This window comes from Delphinapterus leucas, chromosome 9, assembly GCF_059928025.1.
Source record: "Delphinapterus leucas isolate spDelLeu-1000000601 "Yukka" chromosome 9, BTC_Dleu_Yukka2, whole genome shotgun sequence".
Classification (NCBI taxonomy): domain Eukaryota; kingdom Metazoa; phylum Chordata; class Mammalia; order Artiodactyla; family Monodontidae; genus Delphinapterus; species Delphinapterus leucas.
The window spans coordinates 51,311,616-51,332,560 of record NC_143137.1 but is presented as its reverse complement, the minus strand read 5'-3'; the positions used below and the strand labels follow the sequence as shown (position 1 = coordinate 51,332,560).

At 43.2% G+C, this 20,945-nt stretch overlaps 1 protein-coding gene across 1 annotated transcript; it reads left to right on the top strand.

Annotated features, from left to right (window-relative positions):
- Nucleotides 1-7,582: 7,582 nt before the first annotated feature.
- Nucleotides 7,583-13,898, top strand: NPY (neuropeptide Y). The gene is made up of 3 exons (XM_022589921.2): nucleotides 7,583-7,868; nucleotides 11,921-12,001; nucleotides 13,874-13,898. Exons 1-3 carry the CDS (start codon nucleotides 7,681-7,683, stop codon nucleotides 13,896-13,898), a joined length of 294 nt encoding a protein of 97 aa, XP_022445629.1. The 5' UTR covers nucleotides 7,583-7,680.
- The last annotated feature ends 7,047 nt before the right edge of the window (nucleotides 13,899-20,945 follow it).

Here is a 20,945-nt window from a genome sequence, read left to right as displayed (position 1 = left end):
CTTTCAGTTGCTCAGGCCAAAATATCTGGAATCATTCTTCTCCCCTTTCTTTCACACTCTTTGCTCTACCTTTAAAATATATCTAGAATCAACTATTTCTCATCTTCTACTACCACCTTGGTCCTAGTCACCATGATGTCTCACTGGATTACTCTAGTAGCCTCCAAACTGGCCTCCCTACTGCTATCCAGGCCCCTCATCAGGTTCTCAACACTGCAGCTGGAGTGGCTCTGTTAAAAATAAGTCAGATTATATCACTCCTCTGCTTCAAAACCTACAATGACTCTCCAATTCATTGATGGAAGTGGCAAAATATGTAATACAAAGCGCTATATGATCTTTCCTCTTCTACTCCTCTCTGACCTCATTTTTTATTTTTATTATTCTCTCTTATTTTGCTCCAGCTGCAATGGTCTCCTTCCTGATCTTTGAAAATGCCAGGTACATACCTGCCCTAGCATCTTTAAATCAGGCTTTCCTCTGCCTCTGATGCTCTGCCCTGTTATTTGCATGGCTCCCTCCCTCGCTTTCTTCAAGTCTTTGCTCAAAGTCATCTTCTCAGTGAGATCTGCCCTGACCACCTGTGATATAATAAGAAATATATTTAGTTTTTGTTCCTGGTTCCTGGAACAGAGTTCCTAAAACCCTTGTAATTTTGAGTGATAAGGGTGCTAGGAGTATCTTTTGTTCTAATATTTGGTCTTTAACCCCAGTTTCTGACAGGGGAGCTTCTAAGACCCTTGGAATCTCTGGAGTGAGAAGGGTGTCTTTTGTATGCTAATGAGGTGACTGGCTGGGAGACCCTAGATGGCTTCAGGTTGGGGGCTGTCACAGAAAACCAAGCCTTGATTAGAGGCTTGGAACTTTCAGCTCCACCCTCCACCCCCAACCTCTGAGGAGGGAAGAGGAGCTAAAACTTGAGCTAATGATTGATCACACCTTTCTGATGAAATCTCCATAAAAACATCCCTAAACTATGGGGTTCAGAGAGCTTCCAGGTGATCACCTGGAGGTGCTGGGAGGGTGGTACATCCAGAGAGAGCATGGAAGCTCCGTGCCCCTTTCCCATACCATGCTCTATGTGCCCCTTCCTCTGTGTCTTTGTAAAATCCTTTATAATATACAAAAAAACTCAAGTAAATGTTTCCATGAGTATTGTGAACCATTCTACCAAATTACTGAACATGAGGAGGGGCTGTGGGAACTCCCAACTTACAGCTGCTTGGCCAGAAGTATAGTTAACAACCTTGGACTTCAGATTGTCATCTGAAGTGTGGGGCAGTCTTATGAGACTGAACCCTTAACTTGTGAGGTCTGCACTAAGTCCAGGCTGTTAGTGTCAGAATTAAGTTAAGTGGTAGGACATACAGTCGATGTCCACTGAGAACTGGAGAATTGCTTGATGTATAAACGCCCACACACTTGCTGTCAGAAGTGTTGTGAATAGAGTAAAAGAACGTGTTTTTAAAATTTTACCACCCAACTCTCCTATAACCCTCCACTGGCACTTTCAATCTCCCTTCTCTGCTTATTGCTTTTCTCCATAGAACTCATTATTCTAAGTATTGGGAGTATAATGGTGAACAAAACGTACACCCTTGCTCTCCTGGAGCTTACACTTATGAAATGTTAGAGACACCAAGCAAATAATAATACATATGACTATACACCTAATTAGACAATGACAGCTATGAAAGGATCTTTAAAGGGAAAGTTTAAGTTTAGGGAACCACACAATGAGGCAAGGTGGAGAGAAACCTATTCTAGATTCAGGGATTAGGAAGAAATGACAAGCAGAGTAAAACTCGAAGGATAAGTGGGAGTTGGCCAGCAAAGAGTCAAGGGAAAGGAGAGTGTTCCAGGCAGAGAAAGCATATGCAAGGGCCCTTGAGCAGGAAGTAGTTTGGCATATTAAGGACCCTCAAATTGTGATTCACGTAAAATACTTAAGTTCTAAATCAAAGAGAGATTTCTCTTTCTATAGAGAGCCTGAGTAAATATTTTTGATTTTGTGGGCCAGAACTACAATCTCTGTAGTACAGTCTCTGTCGTAACTTCTCAATGTTGCCTTTGTATCAGGAGAGTGGCCTCAGACAATATGTAAATTAATGGGCATGGCTGTGTTCTAGGAAAACTTTGTTGGTGGCAGCGGCTCAAAGGCTGTAGTTTGCCAATCCCTGTTCTTAATTATAACAGACTCCTTTAGAACTCAGTTATAAACCTCAGTTTCATAAAAATATTTATTCTGATCAAGACATATTTATTAGGGATCTGTTTAGTGCTAGGTATCATACTAGGGATACAGAAGTAAATTAAAAATGTGTTGTTCTTTCTCTTACAGAGTTAGCAGTTATTAACAAATATCAATATAATAACTAGATAATACATCAAAATTCAACTGAAACTAAGGGCAATTAATGAGAAGTTCAGGGTCCCCTGAGAGCTTACAACAAGGGATCTAATCCAGCCCAGAGGACTAGGAAAATCTGAAGTGACATTTCAAGGTAAAACTAGAATGATGTGTAAGTCTTGGCCAGGTAAAAAGTTGAGAGAGAGAATATATCAGAGAGAGAACATAGCACATTGAAAACCCAAGTGGGAAAGGTTATTGAAAGGTTATTTAAGGAGCAGAAAGAAAGCCAAAGGACAGGAATGTAGGGAATGAAGGAGAAAGTTAAGTTAAATAAACCGGGGCTTCCCTGGTGGCGCAGTGCTTAAGAATCAGCCTGCCAATGCAGGGGACATGGGTTTGAGCCCTGGTTCAGGAAGATCCCACATGCCGTAGAGCAACTAAGCCCATGTGCCATAACTACTTAACCTGCGCTTTAGAGCCCACGAGCCACAACTACTGAAGCCCGTGTACCTAGAGCATGTGTTCTGCAACAAGAGAGGCCACCGCAATGAGAAGCCTGTGCACTGCAACGAAGAGTAGCCCCCGGCTCACCGCAACTAGAGAAAGCCCGTATGCAACAACGAAGACCCAACACAGCCAAAAATAAATAAATTAATTTTTTAAAAAAAGATAAACCTAGGAGGTAGGTAAGGCTCAAAATATGTGAGCCTTGCTTTTCAATTTAAGGACTCTGAAAATATTTTGGACTTCATATGGAATTTAGGAATTAGAAAACTAGGAATTTATGTTAATGGAAGCTCTATTTTAGATAATCTAAACTTGAGCCTTGATCAAGATTTTCTGAGTTGGACATATAGCCCTGGACTCCAGATATGAGCCCTTAGCTGGAGGTAGAGATTTCAGACTCATTAGCCATGGGAATAGATGAGTTTTCTTGTTTAGTGTATGCAGAATGGAAGGGTTAAGGCTGGGGCTTGGGGTACAGAAGGAAAAGTTAGCAAAGGAGACTGTGGCCAGTTCAGAGAGCAAGGAAGTAACCCAGAGGAGACCAGTGAAGGCAACAGTGAAGGTAAGTCAGATAACTAGTAAAGGTCCTTGCAGCTTGCAATTAGTAGGGTCTTACTGATGGCAGTTTCAGTAGGTAGATTCAGACAGAACCTATATTGCTGTGGTTTCATGACCAAACCAAAGGTGACGAAGAGACAATGAACAGAAACATCTTTTTTTCCAAAGCCTTACTATGAGACTTCCACTTCTGGTTAAGAAATAAAAAGAGGAACTGGATTTGCCCTCCCATTTGAAACAACTGAAACACCAGACAAAAATACCTGAAACAACACCCAGAACATTCGACATCAGGCAACAAAGGACAGTGATCTCTTAGAGATGGGAAACAATGAGGGGAGCCCTACAGTTGTCTCAGCCCACTGCCTGAAGAAATTATCCAGGCTGCAGTGCAGAGAGAGGAATTGAAACAGCTAAAGTTCATGCATAGAGTACCAGATAAGAGAACACTCAAGATCTTCAGAGTGTCCAGCTAAAATGCTTAATGGACTGCTGATTAGATCGTGCACATGAAGAAACCACCTGAGACCAGGAGAAGAACTGCCCAAAAGGATGAGAGGAAATAGTGTCTAGTGCTCACAAACAGCTGATAGCCCTGTACTAACAGCCAGAGGGTGTTCACAATTCAGGGGGCATCAGCTATCAGTTAAAGTAAGAAGAAGGTGCTTGCCTCAGAGTGGGGAAAATTAAATCCAGACTAAAGCCATCTCTGGGTCCACCTTAAAAATCTTAGATGCAAGACCGGAATGGACCAAACTACTCCCAACTTTTTAAACTGTGTCCCAGGACAAAGCTCAAAAATAGTTTTAGGATTACAAAAACATCCAACAGACAACAAGGTAAAATTTACAATGCCTGACATCCTTTCCAAAATTATCAGGCAGACAAAGAAGGAAAATGCAAGCCATAATGAGTGAAAATCAATCAATCCAAAGTAGCACAGAAATGACACTGATGATAAAAGTAGTAGACAAATTATTATTAATGCATATTCAAGAAGTCAGAGAGAAGACTGGACACGTTAAGACATGAAAGAAATAAAAAGGATCCAAATTGAAATTCTAGAGATAAAAGCTATATGGTCTTTGCAGTGATTAGACATTGCAGAGGAAAAGATTAGTCAACTTGAAGACATAGCAATAGAAAGTATCCAATAAAACACACACAGGAAAAAAGAACAAAACATATAAAAACAGACCATCAGTGAACTGTGGGACAACATACACCTACCATACGACCTATCCATTCTGCCCCTAAGTATTTCCACAAGAGAAATAAAAGCATATGTCCATACAAAGATATGTAACATGTTTATAGAAAATTTATTTGTAATAGTCCAAACTGGAAACAGCCCAAAGTCCATGAACAGTTGAATCGATTTTTAAGTTTAAAATATATCCATATAATGAAATACTACTGAGTAATTAAAAAATGAATTATTGATACATGCAATGACATAGGTGGATCTGAAAATAATAATACTGAATGAAAGAAGTCAGACAAAAGATTACATACCATGGTATTGCATTATGACACAATTCCAGTAAATGCAAACAAATTTATAATGACAGGAAGCAGATCAGTGTAGGAGGGGAGTAGGGAGAAGCAAGAGGGAGGAATTATAAAGGGACGTGAGGAAATTGATTGTGGTGATGACTTCACTGTGGCGTTATTTGTGTAAGAATATACCCAATGGAATATTCTAAACATTTGTAACCTAGTATATCTTAATCGTATCTCAACAAAGCTGCTAAGAATAAACATAAATACATGATTTTTGAAACAAAACGGTTCAGCTGCTAGAAGTGCCTCTTCTTATCAAGAGTGGAATCAGAGTTAGAAAGTGTTTTGCTCTAACTTTACCAAAGGCTCTTTAACATAAGCATCCCTGAGCAAAGCTGAGAGCCTGGTATTGTGTTCCTGGTATATGTTGGGGTGATGGGGAAAGAGGCAGTCACCCAAGTGAAAGGGATGTTGGTCTTCAAAATTGCTAACACAGAGACATACACACCACACACTCAGGATTGCTTGCTGCACAGTAATTGATATTTAATTCAACGCTGTCAAAACAGCACAAAAAAAATGTCAGTTTGACTCACTTGTCATTTTAGCATTAAAATAACGTGTAACTTAGGGTTTTAATTCCCTGACATGCCTTTTATTCAGAAAGATTCAGACTTCTAGAAGCATTCATTCAGGGAACTTCAAGACCTAGTCCACTACATGAAATTCTGATCCTGTAAAAATAGTTTATGCATCTTTCATATTCATTCTACAGGTTCAGTGGGATGTGCAAATTAATGGTGATTGTTTTTTTTACCTGTTTCATTTCGATCAGAGCCCGCATTCTCAATCAACGTTAATCGAACATATTTGGGACTATGCAACGGCCAGCAGATAAAAGAGAAATTGCTGTTAATTTAACTACCCGGTCGCTTTGGACCAAAATTTTGCGTTCGCGCTTTAAGGGGTCTCTCCGAGCTTCAGACTCCGCTCTTTTTCAGCAAACCCAGAAAGTGTCCCCCCTCTGAGGAGTTTTCAGTCGCTACACTCTTTCGGGTACCGCCCGAACGCCTAGCGTTTGGGCGAGCTCTTGGGGAAGGCTGATCTCCACGAAAAACAAGCTGGGTAAAGGGGCGAAGCCACAGAAACCTGTTCTCAGCCCCTGGGAGAAGCGGGGAGTTGGGACTCTCTAGCTCTGGACTTCGGGCTGGCTCCCGGACCTGCTTTAAGCGCAGGAATATCCGGGCACCGAGTAGTCTCCCCCTGAAAGCGCGCTGGAGCAGTGTCCGCGCCCTTGCCGCACGGATCCCGGAGAGGCTTCACCAAGTAGAGGATTCGGGTACCCCCAGCCCTGGCGCCCAGCTCGTTGGTACGGTGACAGGTGACAAAGATGATCTGGGCTGCTCCTATCTCTGGCAGGAATAGGTGGGGCGTGAAGGAGAGCGAGGTTTGGCCGCCGAGGGAGGGCAGGAACTTCTTTGGCGTGGTCCAGCGCCCTCGGAGCGCGCTGCCTTCCCCCCGGCAGGGCCTGGCGCGGGCGAGTCCGGGTGTGGGTGGCTCCCCGAGCCGGTCTCGCGCGGCAGCGGTCCTAGCCCCCTCCCCCCTCCCCCGCCAACGGGGGTGGGAAGCGGCGGGGTGGGAGTCACCGAACGTGATTGCCCGAAGCCCCTCCTGCCGGGGCGAGGGAACGCCATAAAAGGCCCGTTGCGACCTGCTCCGGACACCCCATCCGCCGGCTCTCACCCCTCGGAGAGGCGAGCCGGACTGCACAGCACTCGCGGCCCAGCCACGCCCGCTCGCCAGCCCGCCAGCCACCGTGAGTGCCACGACCCGCTTGCTTGGCGGGAGCGAAGGGAGTGCGGGCGCCTGTGAACTTGCCCGGGCGCCGTCTCACCTTCTGCAGATCCCAGGGGCGCTGGGAGGGTCGCGACCCGCTCCCCAACCCCTACGCGCCGGGCTCTCGGCGGCTAAATTCCACTTGCTCCTTCCTGTCCCCTCTGATGGTGCATCTGCCCTCTCCCCGACCCTCCTGGCTGGCTCGCCCGTTTGGGTTATCTTTAGGCGGATAAAGAGGGAGAACACGACCGCATCCCAGAGCAGCTGGCGGTTTCCTCGAGGGTCGCCGCCTGGAGGGAGTTTTCCCAGGCCGCGCTCCCAGAATGAGGACTCCCCGGAGCTTGGAAGACGCGCTCCCTGCCGCGTCTCGGAATCCTTGGGATCCGATCTGAGACTGACTGGCCCGGGAGCAGTTCTCCCCCCACCCCCCCACCCCCCATTGCCACCCTGAAGTACTCTCAGCCATCACTGTCGAGCTCCTGCGGCTGGGCTGACCAAAAGTAGAAAAGAAGAAACTTCTTTCCTCTAACAGGGGATTTGAGGAAGAGGGTGGGAAAGGGATAAGTCCTCCACGCAGCGGCAGGAACTTCTGTTTTTTAAAGTGTTTTAAACTGGCGCCGGCGCCTCCCCCAACTCTGCGCCTCTCACCGCGGGATCTTCGGCTCTGCTACTTGACCAAAGTTGCTCAGAATTTTCGGGCGGAGCAGCGGGGCCGGGCCAGAGCAGATCTGGACCTAAATCCGCAGGGTGGTGCTCGCCACGCTCCGCTTCCCTCGGCGTGACTGGGTCGAGCGCGGACTGGGGGTGGACGTGGGGTAGGGGTGGTAGCAGCGGGATGGGCGCGGGGGCCAGAGGAAGGAGGTGCGGAGTGTGTATCCTCTGAATCCCCCAAGCCCCCTCCGCTGCCCCTTCGGTGTACGCAGATGCTGGGTAGCAAGCGACTGGGGCTGTCCGGACTGACCCTCGCCCTGTCCCTGCTCGTGTGCCTGGGCGCTCTGGCCGAGGCGTACCCCTCCAAGCCCGACAACCCCGGAGAGGACGCGCCGGCGGAGGACTTGGCCAGATACTACTCGGCGCTGCGACACTACATCAATCTCATCACCAGGCAAAGGTAGGTGGGCTACGTGGGAGCGACGACTCCGGGACCAACCCGCTTGCACACCCGGAGATCGTGGGGATTTCAAAAGACAGGGACCTTTTCTTTTTCTGCTTTGTATCCCAGGGTAGGACAGTATCGGGCACATACTCAGCTATCAGTAAGTACCAGGGCACTGAGTACATTCCCTCTGCAACCACAGTTACAAAATCCTGATCCCCAACTCAGGTTCCCCAGGCTGGGTGGCTGGCCATCTCCTGTCACCCACCCCCTTATCTTTTTTGTTCTTAGAGCAGTTGGGGGTTCTGTTTGGAAACCTGGATTAGGAAAGTACCCCGTGAAAGGGGTCAGGAGGGCGCCGGGGAGGTGCTGTAGGGAGAAGGGAGAGCAGGGTATCTAGAAAAACAGCAGCACAAGCTAAGGAGGAAACAGCTGGGTCGCCAAAGACATTGCCTGGTTTTCCAACCTGCCCAGACCGAAGTGAATGACGGTATTTAGGAAAAGACAAATAGAACTACTTTTTTCTCTCCTGTACAGTGTTTTATGGCAGTCTCAGCCCCTCACTTGACAATCGTGCTCCTAATAAGTAGATATTTAGCAAGAAAATAGTTGATGTAACATGGTGAGACTTCACCCATTTCATAGCAGGTGAGTTCTGAAAAGGAAATGCCCACTTGGTGCTTTTTTAAGGAGAAACTTACAGTGGTGTACTCACCCTAGGGTGAATCCAGGGATTACATGTAATCTGAGAAGCTGTCATTCATCTTTATTCTGAGCCCCCAGAAAGCTAAGATGGAAGGCCATGTTTTACTCTCAACATCAGATCTTAAGCAAAAAAGCAAATCCAAAAGATTTTACAGATAACCTAGGATTTAAAATTTGTTTCCAAAATTGGTTCATCTTAGTTTTGAATCACTCAGTATCTTATTTTAATTGGTGAGATCAAATGACCTTAATAAGCTAAAAGCAATGAGCTCTTTACAAGCATTAATGTTATTTAACATATTTAAATTACGTTTTGTAAAATGTTGTTTTTTGTTTGTCGTCTTACTGTATTCAGGGAATAGTTGGAAAGGATCCAAAGTGGGGAGAGTTTATATTTCTTAATTTTTAACATTTTTTCTGTTTCATCAGAAAGCTGTTTCATCCTGAAAATCTTTTTTTAAAGTACCAATATATATAGAATCAGAAATATACGAAAGTGCCAGAATTAAATAGTATTGGTTTATGATGCCTAAAGTCAGATAATTTTCATTAGTGAAAAGCAAAAATGTCTTATATCTTAATGGACTTTTCAGAAAGTTAATTGCTTCAAATTCTTGCTTACGCTATCATACAGACCAGAGAAAAGAACTTTTACAAATTGTTTTTTTTCTTCTAGGAAAGCCTTTATTAGTTATTTAGTCTGTGAATTATAGCATACAGTAAAACTTATTTTTCAGAGATGATTGCTGTAAACCTTTACTATTGTATAAAGCTTTAGTATTTCAGCATGTTTTCCTAGGCATTATTTTCTTCAGTCTTTACCTCAAAGCCTTGAAGTGAGTATCATTATCTCCATTTTACAGATCATGAAACTAAGAACATTTCATGAAAACCCTTTTCTAGCGATGATTAAATTGGAGCCCTCCTCCTGTCGATCTTTGGATGTTGTCACCACTGTCAGCAGTCAGTGTGATCTTCAACACCCTTGATGAGGAGAAAATAAGGGAAAGGGATGAGATTCAGGTTAGGTGGGAAGGAGTTGGTCCTGAAGCAGTTTTCTGTCTCATCTTCATATAAGTTCCATCTTAGAAACACTCAAAGGCTTATAATCTGCACCCATCACCTCCATTCTGTACTCTTATCATCTTCCCACCGCACACATCCACTCATACGCACGTTTGTATTTTTGAAAATTACATTTGTGAACATACGTTTTAATTTGGCATAAATGGTACTGTGATATCATTCTCTTTCCTCCCCTCTTCTACTCAGTTCATGTTCTAAAGCCATATACTCCTGGTTCATCGCTTCCATAGGTGGCATCGTTTATTCTAGAGCATTGATCTACCACATTTTATTTATACAGTCTCCTAGGTCAGTGATTCTCAACTGGGGCTGACTTTATGCTCCCCAAGACACTGGGCAATGTCTGGAGACATTTTCGTTTGTCATAGTGGTGGGGTGGGAAGGTGCTACTGGCATCTAGTGGGTAGAGGCCAGGGAAGCTGCTAAACATCCTACAATGCCTACGACAGCCCCTGACAACAAAGACTTATCCCGCTCAAAATGTATACAGTGCCAAGATTGAGAAACTCAGCCCTAGACTAGAGTTTCTCCCTCTTGGTCTCTCATTGTTATCACCTGGGAGCTTTTAAAATATACTGATGCTGCTGTAACAGCAGCATCAGTATATTTAATGAACTCGTGAATTAAATCAGAATCTCCCCGTGGGGGGTGGGGCACGGGCTGGGCTTTACAGTGATTTTAAAAGCTCCCCAGGTGATTCTAATATGCAGTCAGGTTTAAAAATCTTTTCCCTAGAGATGCTATCTTTGAAAGTTAAAGCATTGTGGAGAAGAAGGATAATCCAGAATTAATTAGAGATGGAAGAACAGTCATCAGTGCTGCTCTGGGTACCACTTTCTGACTGTGTAAATTCTGCTGTTACAGACTTAGGTTCTCTAATGGTAAATAGGAGAAAATATTCTCCAGTTCTTTAATTCACTGAAGTATGATGAAGATAAATGAGTTAAGGTTGCCCAAGAGTGTTAGCATTAGTAAAATCAACTGATGGACAGAATAAATACATATAAGCAGCAGTCTGCAGCCTGATACTACAACTCCAGAAAATCTTTGAGGAAATCTTACAAATGATGGGGACAGGGGAGATGGCTTTGTATTTGCATCCCTTGAGTTCCAGCAAAGGAGCAATAATAGGAAATCTTTCCCCAGGATTTAGATTTAACTGCGCTCAGTAGGCAGTTAGCATGTATCCTCCATCAGCTTTGTTCCGCTGTTTCATCTGTTAGCTAATCAATCCACGCCAGGCTTATTTTTCATTTGTGGAAAAAAGTGGCTGCCGATGTCCAATGCCCTTTCTAAGAAAGGGAAAAACAGACTCCTCAAAAAGTACAACTTGGTGTAGACTTGTCAGATCCTTTAGCAGTGAGAGAGACAGACAGACAGACAGACTAATGTCCTCACTTGCCTGGAGCCAGCAGCATATACCACCCTGGCAGGAGAACATAACCTTGAATTCATATATCGCCTTGTCCATATCCTGCTGTGGGAGAAAAGAGACCAGGAACATTTCCATGGACCAGAAGGATTCCTTCATATTTTCAGGGCAGATTAAAATCGCAGCATGAGAGAAAGCTTTTAGCTTTGGCACCCCAAATAAATATGGACTCAGGATCTGTTGGCAGCTGTGAGAATGGGTGCATTTCAACAGCAGTAATGTGCATTCTTGTGTATCGCTCTGTCACTTTCAAAGCATTGTGACTTACATTGGATATTCATCAAGACTCTAAGCAGGAGTTATGATTTTATTTTTACAAATGGGAGAACTGAGATTCAAAGACACAGGTGAGTCTAGAACTTCAGTCTGATGAGTTTTTCATAGACCTGTTTCTGAAATATCATCTGGTCTCTTTGATTTAAACTGATGTACATCATCAGAACTGTAAGCTAATTATCTAATTATGGAAACATTTACAATCATACTTCGATGTATTTAAATTTATTTCCTGTCACCTAGTTATAAAACTATACATATGTATTGTTTGTGATAATATAAAAAGGCAAGAATTTGACTAGGAATTTTGGTTGGGTTATATAATCTGCTAAGTTACCTATTAAGTATTTAAGCAGAATTTAAATATATATATAATTTGAAATCATATTTATGACGTTTCTATATCATGCATGTTTCATTCACCTAGATTACTCGTTAGCAGATGATCAACTGGAAATAACTTTTATATTTAATACCACAAATCTCTTCTTTTCCTAAAGGTTTTTATGGTTCCTCCAAACTTGCTTTAAAGGACTTTTACTCTCCCCGACCCCGCTTTGTTTTTTAGATACGGAAAACGATCTAGCCCTGAGACACTGATTTCAGACCTCTTGATGAGAGAAAGCACGGAAAACGTTCCCAGAACTAGGTATGAAAACGCTTGTGTGGGGACATTATTGCAGAGTTCAGGTACCCAGGAGAGGGAAATCAGAGAGGGCTGCTGGGAGGAGGCGTTTGGAATGGGGTCTTCTAGACCAGGTAGGACTTGGACAGAAAGAGGGGTGGGGAACAGAGCAGTGAGGACCTTTCTCTTCACACACTCATTTGCAAATCTCTAAACTGCTGTGGGGTAATACTTTCTGGCTCAAATTATTTGATGCTCCTTTGAAATTTTAAATATGAGTGACTTTAACCTCAGAACTTACTCTATAGAGAATTTCTCACTGGCTTAGATTGTGGAAGCATAGGGTAATCAGCCCATCTCTACATTGAAATGACCAACTCTCCATCTTTGGCTGAGGTCATCTTTAGTTGTTATACCCTAGGTGGAGGATCTACACATCCTAGGAAATGCCCCTTCTGGTTCTCACTCCAGTCTTTCTGGTTTTACATGAAGCTGTAGATAAATTGAGGGGTACTCCTGCTTACTTTTTGACATGTTTTAGTTCAACTGATGTCACATTCAATGAATGAACAAGAATGACATTATTCTTAGGGCTTGTCTGGAGCCTTGGGGCTTTCTTGGAGTGTGGACCTGCCTTAGGAAGGGTGCCCTCTAATATCTAGGTGTCAGACATTGGGCTGGGGTCCTCCTGAGCGAAGACTGTGAGTGAAAAGATGCCTGGTCCTCCTCTGTTTCCATAACTGACTCTCCTGTCCCAGGCCCCCTGCCCCTACCCACCAGTAAGATCACATGGCATATGGTTTATCCAGTTCTGTGCTAGCTAGTCCGCCTTAAACCCAGAGCTCTACAACATCAAGAACCAAGTTCCCCAGAAGAGGTCACTAGAACACTTGCTCAGCACATGTGACTGGTTGTCACTCTTCATTGGGTTCTCCCTAGAGGATGAGCCGACGACCCTCTGAGCCACCCGCCTCCCCTCCCACCCTCCCTCTGTTCTCCTGTGAAATGGCCAGCCAGGGTGAAGGTGCAAGTCTAGAGTTGTCAGGTTTGTTCTCTCTGAAGGAAACACCAATTTGGACTGAAATAAAACTCCAGTGCTCTTGTCCCTGGCGGTACCAGCCAAGACTTGAACATCAAATGCAAGGGAAGCAGGTGGAAAACTCATAAGGGTGGTTTTTGCATACTAAGCAATACATACTTTTTAATGTTTCATTGATAGGCATATGATGTTTGCCACCGTAAAAAGTTTAGGATATGCTATATCTACTTAGGGTTAGAAATATATAATCATCCAGACCGACTTACTGTCTTGCTTCTGCTCTTTGTTTTGTGGCCAAGCATCCCACGGTTGGTGCATGAAATAGAGTTAATTGTACTCTGATTGACAGCCTCAATCATGTGTACTTAGAAGGAGACAAAACTTGACAGCCTTGAAGTTGCCTGTGAATGCTATTTTATTTAAAAGGGTTCTTTATAGTCTAATAAATATTACCTTACTACATAAAAAGCCTTGCAGGAAAATACAGGAAGCATATTCAGAGTTGAATAACAGTAAGTTTCTTTTACAGTTTCATGTGATTCCTATAGTTTTGATCTTCAGAAATATTGCAGGGTTCTTTGGCTACTTTGATAAATACAGAGCCTTTTAAATACTCCCTCTGAGATTTGCCTGAGACTCTCGGTAACATGTGTGAAAGCTACTCAGCTGGGTCTCTGTACATTATACCACTGTCTCCCGCTCTGATATTCTACATGGCCTCCTATTTAGAATGCCAACAGCAGACTTTTCAACAGCTTCTGATCATCTTTCAGTTCAGAACTGAATGTCTCACTCTTGCAAGGCTCCCAGGAAGTTGGGAAGCTTCTCTTACGTGCTTTGCTTCTTGTGTTTGACAGGCTGGAAGACCCTTCTATGTGGTGATGGGAAATGAAACTTGCTCTCCGGTCTTTGCCTATTTTTCAACCCCTATTTCATCCTGTAAAACTAGAGTCTGCTGGTCCTCCCAATGCATGCAGCCCCTTTGCTCACCTCTGCAGAATTTCCTTTTGTCGACATTGTATATATGTGTGTTTAAATAAAGTACCACGCATTCAAAAGTGTATGCTCCTCAATGCAAAATCTGCTGTTGCAGTAGTAAGAATTATCTGAAGTTATTCATTAAATCACAATCTCCCTCAAGTAGCAGATTCAAGGTTTGTTTCACCAATATTAAAACAGTGCCTATGGAAGATATAAAGATATGATTTATGACAACCAAGACACAGCTGTGGGGTGTGTGTGTGTGGGTGTGTGTGAACAACAGACATATTTGGAAACACAGAGCAGGGCAATGCTAATTTCTAACAATTTGCTGAACTTTTTCCCCCATTCATATGGAATTCTTGCTAACCTCGTTAGCCTATGCTGTCAGCAGAAAGGACTGATGTCTGAAGGAACTTTCTGCAAAATGTCCTGTATGTCCTCTGTTGAATACAGTAGTCACTAGGTACATTGGCTTTTGAGCACTTGAATGTAGGGAGTGCAAATAAGGAGCGGAGTTTTACATTTTAGTGTATCTTAAATAGCCACGTGTTTCCAGTGGCTACCGTATCAGACAGCGCAGATCTACACATTCACTTAGGCCACCACTCCTAGAATTTGAGTCATGAACAGAAACACACTGAGCAGGATGATTATCTTTTCACACAACATGGGGTATGATAATTTAGCTAAAGGTTATTAAACTTCCCCTCTCCTTCACTTATTAAGTAAGTACTCCTTCCACGTACTTATTTGCATAGGCTTAGTATTAGATTCTTATGTGTAATTTCTAAATCAAAGAAAATGGGCCTCATCCTATATTTGTACTTTGAACCACACCGTAAAAAATATGCACAAATATTTATATGTGATGTCTTAAAACTGCTTACAAAAACCCTGTACACACCATGACTTAGGGAATTGTATGGTATACAAAATATTCTTTGTTTATAAAGCATTCTGATGTTTCTCCAGTGCCCTTATGAAAGGAACCAAAGAGGTCCCTCATCCCTTTCATCATATGAGGACATAGCAGGACGATGCTGGCTATGAACCAGGAAGCAAGCTCTCACCAGACAACAAATCTGCTGGTGCTTGATCTTGGGCTTTCCAACCTCCAGAACTGTGAGCAATAAATTTATGTGGTTTTTAAGCCACTCAGTCTATGGTAATTTGTGATAGCAGCCCGAGTGGACTAAGACATCCCTGAGAAACAGAAATTCACTTTAAGAAATACAATAATGGTAAAAAAAAAAAAAAAAAAAAAATCGCACAACTACATTCCAAGAGATTCCCTAGTAGTACTTCTGAAACATTTTCAGCCTGGTGACCCTTCTTGGAATGAGTTTAAAGGCACCATACCACCCATATATCATTGCAAATAATAATAATAATCCTTGCGAGAGTTACAGTAAGAATAATTCAACCTTCATTAACGAAATGCCTGTGAGCAACATAGTCATTATCAAGTAAATGTATGAGAATTTATGAAGCTCTCGTCTGATCCTAGCTTTATTCAACATTCTAAGAGGTATAAATTGTGTATGTGTTTTTGTAGGTGCCATTGTGGTTTTATTTTGATCCTTTCAGTGCTCATGACACATTCAAGCAGAGGATTATTCCCGCCATTTTCACAAGTGAGGAAACTGAGGCCCAGGGAAAGTAAGTGACTTTCCCCACTGCATTCAGGTTAGGGGGATTTGACAGCAGCTGCTCTAATTTCAAACTTTACCCTGCCCGATGATGTCTCGTGGAAGAAGTAAGTCAAGACCAGGTCATATATAACCTTGTTAACAACATAATCGTGGCACACTTAAAACAAATTAGAGAATAACAAAGTACTAAACCGTACAAAAGGCATTTAGAAATGGAAATGAGTGTGGGTAGAATTAGCTAGAAAAGTCTTCAAAGAGAACATGAATGTTGAGCTGGGATTGAGGACATTCTGGGTGAGGTGACCAGCTGAGCTCAACACAGAGGTGGATCAGCTTGCAGAGTGGCCAGGGTTGGATCAGTGAAGCAGGTCCAAGAATGGCCAAACTCACTCATCCATTCATCCATTCACACACTTAGCATTTTCGAGCACCTAATACCTGTTGGACATTGCACTAAGCACTGGGCATACAAAGATCAGTAATAGTTTCTCAGGGAATTTGCCCTCCAATGAGGGAGACAGATAATTAGTGCATCGTTGGAAGTACAGAGATGGGAGTATTAGAGTTTGGGGATGTTAGGGGCCTCCTTTCCACTCATCATGCCTCCCTTTGCAGTTTCCTGACAAAGGAGCTATAGATTTAACAATCAATTGGCAAATGGAGAACAAAGTACCAGATGGGCAAGTATCCAATGAAGCCAAAGACAGGGCTGCCCTAAGCTGAATCAGAGCACCTGGCTGAGGCCTGAACCTCTAGGGTAGCCCAGCCCCCATACCAAACCTCAGCACCCTGGTGGGGAGCGGCAGGAATAGTGAGGTGTGTGGCAGTCTCACAAATCCACTTACGCAAACAGCACACAGGAAGAGGCAGCCTGCCACATCCAGCAGCAGAGGGGGGAAGAGAAGGGACACTCGTGAATGCGTGTTACCTTCTGGACAATATCCCTGCCCATTGGGCTTCCCTGGTGGCGCAGTGGTTGAGAGTCCGCCTGCCGATGCAGGGGACACGGGTTTGTGCCCCGGTCCGGGAAGATCCCACATGCCGCGGAGCGGCTGGGCCCGTGAGCCATGGCCGCTGAGCCTGCGCGTCCGGAGCCTGTGCTCCGCAACGGGAGAGTTCACAACAGTGAGAGGCCCGCGTACCGCCAAAAAAAAAAAAAAAAAAAAAAAAAATCTCTGCCCACAGTGCAATGTGGTCTCAAGAATCAATCAGGATAGCAGCTTCATTCCATGCAGGGGGAGGTAGTAAAAGAGAACACAGGAGGAACAGCCAGAAGCCTCTACTGGCCAAGACTAAAACTTAAGTCCTTTGAATTCAATATGCTCAAAGCTGTGATCCACTGTTTCAGGGGAAGAGATACCTCCGCCCTCTCTAACAGGAGGTGGGCAGGAGGTGTTACAGGAGCCATGAAGGGGCACCCACCCCAGGCTGGTGAGACTGGAGGAGGCAGGCCAAACTTCCTGGAGCTACCGGTGCTTGAGTGGAGGTTCGAAGGCAGAGCACCAACTGCCAGATGAAGGGTGTAAGGTAGAGGATCTGCAGGTATGAGAGAGCAAGACGTATTTTGAGGAGTTTTTAATTATTCTTGATTCCTCGTCTTTGTAATTGACTGTGTGCTAGGCTTGGACCACTGGGTTACTATTCTAAAGGGAGAATCCAATGTGGGCTGAAGTCGAGTCCCATGGCCACCCCCAACCCTTTTCTCCCAGGCATTCCCTCCCCTCAAGTCCCACCTGTTCTTCGTATAGACTTGGCTCTGGGGGAAAACCAGCCCCTCTAACAATAGTATTCATTTGGCCAAATCAGGACTCAGCTTCTCAGCCTGAGAGTTCTTAGTCATGATCTTAGGGACAAACTTACAAGTTCAGAGAATAACTGTTTTTAGGGTTGGTTCCACTCCCTAATTCAGGAAGGAGGCACCACGCTATCTCTTTTGCAATATTTTAGCTGCCTGAACGCCTTCCAGCCTCTTTCCCCTGCCAGATAAGGGTCTGGACAGAGGAGCAGATATAAAGAGAAGGAAAGGTCAGCACTTGTTTGGGACTTCCACACCATGGTATGAATCTTCTTCCCACTAAGCAAAGATGGCTGTCCGAAGGTAGGCCCACACACAGCCTCCTCGTGCCCTGATGGCAGGAAAGCAAACGTGAGGGTAGATAATTGTTCCCCTCTTTCTAATACACATGCGTTATGCTTAGATGGTTACTTATTACTGTGTATACAACGGAATACGTTTTTTCTCCTCTATGCAGAACACTGGAATCAGTTACGATGTCATCAGATACATTTTCCATCATCATAAAAGAAAACAGCCTTTCGAGTGAGATGTTTCAGGGGAATATTCTTTTATTGTGTTTCATGGGTTGGAGGATTATGGTAGTGTCACAACTAAATTATTGCCTTTTCTTCTATTAGAAAAATTATCACAGAGTGAAATCACACAGAATCTTTTTCTCTTTTTAAAATCGGAGTGGAATAACATATAATTAATTGTATGTCATCCAGGCTCATTTTTTAATGTGCTGAGTAAGAGTTATCAATTTAAACTTGTTCTAATGCTGCAGGATTGAAACGCTTTGCAATCACGGGAGCAGGGTGATGGTGTGGATAGTAGCTGCCTTGTTGCCTGACACGTAGTAGGTGTGCAGTGAGGGACAGTGCAGCCTGCAGTTGATTGTGAGGATTGGGAGTGATCCCAGAGGAGCCAGCACCAATGGGATGTTTGGTGAACAACCTCAAAGGATTCTCTGTCATCCTTTCAGGAGGTGTAGGTACCATTTATGCAGGGCCTTGACAAAAGTACAGGAGTTTATTTAACCACAGCTTCCTGATGCTCTCAGAGTTGTTGGTTAATAGACTAATTTCTAATCATCTTAGAAGTTCGAGTCATCTTAAATTACCTTTAGTATCAACTTCAAAAAGAACTTTTATTTCAACCTTGAATATTGTGGTCCCCAAATTCTCTGAAATACCTCTAGGTCACTACAAATTTTTCCCTGGCTTTGAGTTTAATGATAATTTTGGAGCTCTCACAAATTTTTAACACTTACATTGCTAATGTGTTGACATATTACAAGTATGTCATAGTGGCATATAACACATCTTACTAATGTATTGACTCTACTTTGGGGTGACTCTAATTTGTCCTTAGGCAGATTATTTTGATATTTAAACTTGTAAAGGATTTGAGCCTTTAAAAAAATGTTTTATCTACAAGACACAGATTCCTCCAATCTAGTCCTAATTTCAGAATTCTTCTTTTTCCTAGAAGTTAATTGAGTTTGAAACTTGATTTGTTCAGTGTATTTATTTGAAGTCTGACTTGACTCATTAATTTGGCTGCTATACTATGATATTATAAGGCAATTTAAAGTTGAAATGAGAACCTTTGAGTAGAATATCAAAGTATATTCTACCCTTTCTGCTCACTCAGTAACACCTTACTATTTGAGTATTATCTACTAGAGAGAACAGCATCGTTCAAATGATTTTTCAATTAAAGTTTACCTAGAATAATTTGAATTTTATTTATTGTGATTTCTTCATCTTTTCTATCACTGACAAGTCTTTTCACACCACAGTGACCTGCTAAATTTCAATTTAGCAGTCTGTGAATTTCAATGCAAGAATAAGCAATGTTGGCAGAACAAATTTAATATAGTCATTCCTCCTAATAGACTGAATTATTGACCAAGTTATAATGGAGACAGCTGATCTCTGATGAGTTTCTAAAGTCCAGAGGATCTTATCAATTCCTGAGATATTTACTGAATAGTCTCTCTGCGACAGGCACTCTGCAAGGTTCTAAGAGTTGTATAAAGATGAGTGAGACAGTTTCTCTGCCCTTAAAGACCTGCAATTTATGAAGGAGATAGACATATGCTTAAGCGACTGCACTACAAGGCAGATCGTGATCAAGGTTTAAACAGAAACATAAAGCAAGTGCTATGAAAGAACAGGAGACGCTGAAAACATTTCCACGAGGGTGTGTAGGGAGAGGGGGGTGTTATTAAGAGTGGACCTTGGTGAATGGCAGTTCAGTAGGTTGCTCTTTACTAATGCGGATCTCAAGGTCATTATTAACTATGTTATATTCCTAGAAAAGAGGCTGTGCAGGTCCCCAAGCAAGCTCCCGGTGGGATTCTGAGATAGCTCTCTGGGGAAGTGGTGATTGGCCATCCATCTCGGAGTCAGCATTGATTATCTGAGTTGATATGAATGAGAGGTGGGATGAGAGGTTCAAGACTGTGGAGAGGATAGGACAGCTTCTGATGTTCTGTTAATGCTCATCCTCCACCCTGAAAATGAGGGACTCGTTTGGGCAACAACGGGAGAAGAGTAAGTACACAAACCTAAAAGTACCATGTTTTTGGAAGAAGTGATATTCTAGGCAGAGGACAGGCTGCACTGGGGTCTAAGTGACAAAGTGTAACAGAGAGGAGATATTTCTCTTTTCTCTCACACTCAGACCCCAGAGTAACATCAGTACCCAGGGGCTCAGGCAACTGTCAGAGATCAAGTGCTGAGCCCAGCAGTGCAACAGGGGAAACTCTGGCACTCAGCAGAGCTGGCTTCTCACGAAGGGCTCCCAACGTTGTGACTGACACAGGCAGATCAGTTTTGGGGTGTTGGACTTGTGGGGTACCTGATCATTCTGGTTTTCCCAGGGCTTTCCCAGGTTTAGCACTGAAAGTCCTTCATTCTGGAAAACCCTTCAGTTTCAGGCAAACCAGGGCAATTGGTCACCCCACTTGGGAAAGAAATCACTATTTGTGATCTTGTTTTAAGGGAAAATATGCTCTGAGTGCCAAACTACTTTACAAGTGAGCATCTCAACCAGCCACCAGCGTTTACACACCTGAATACAAACACTCAACTTCATGCTGTTTTCCTAATTGACCTCACAGTACGCCATTCTCTCTAGATAACTGTAAAAGGTGATTTCAGAATATTCCCATGATAGAAAAAACATCAGCTGTGAAGACATTAAGAATGTCTTGTAATTTCTAGACCAGCCACTTTCTTTTTCTAACGTTATGAGCACATTGGTTCCGTGAATGCCTAAATATTTAATTTCATGGGTAGTTAACTCTTTATAAGAAAAATGATTTCAACTTGAAATCTTAAATAGCTATTTGCCTTCTGAAGTTATAAGTTTTGCAGGTTTTGTTTTTTGTGATAAGAAATTAGTATATGAGAGAGCTAACATTTGTTGAGAAGCTGGTATAAACTGGCCCTTTATTTACTGTAATTCTTTTAATCCTCATACAAAACATGAGATGCAAGTATGGCT

Bases quoted from the DNA above. Each gene is read 5' to 3' on its own strand.
- NPY (XM_022589921.2), top strand. From the start codon at position 7,681: ATGCTGGGTAGCAAGCGACTGGGGCTGTCCGGACTGACCCTCGCCCTG. The intron at 7,869-11,920 runs GTAGGTGGGCTA...TTTGTTTTTTAG, and splicing joins AATCTCATCACCAGGCAAAG to ATACGGAAAACGATCTAGCC. The intron at 12,002-13,873 runs GTATGAAAACGC...TGTGTTTGACAG, and splicing joins GAAAACGTTCCCAGAACTAG to GCTGGAAGACCCTTCTATGT.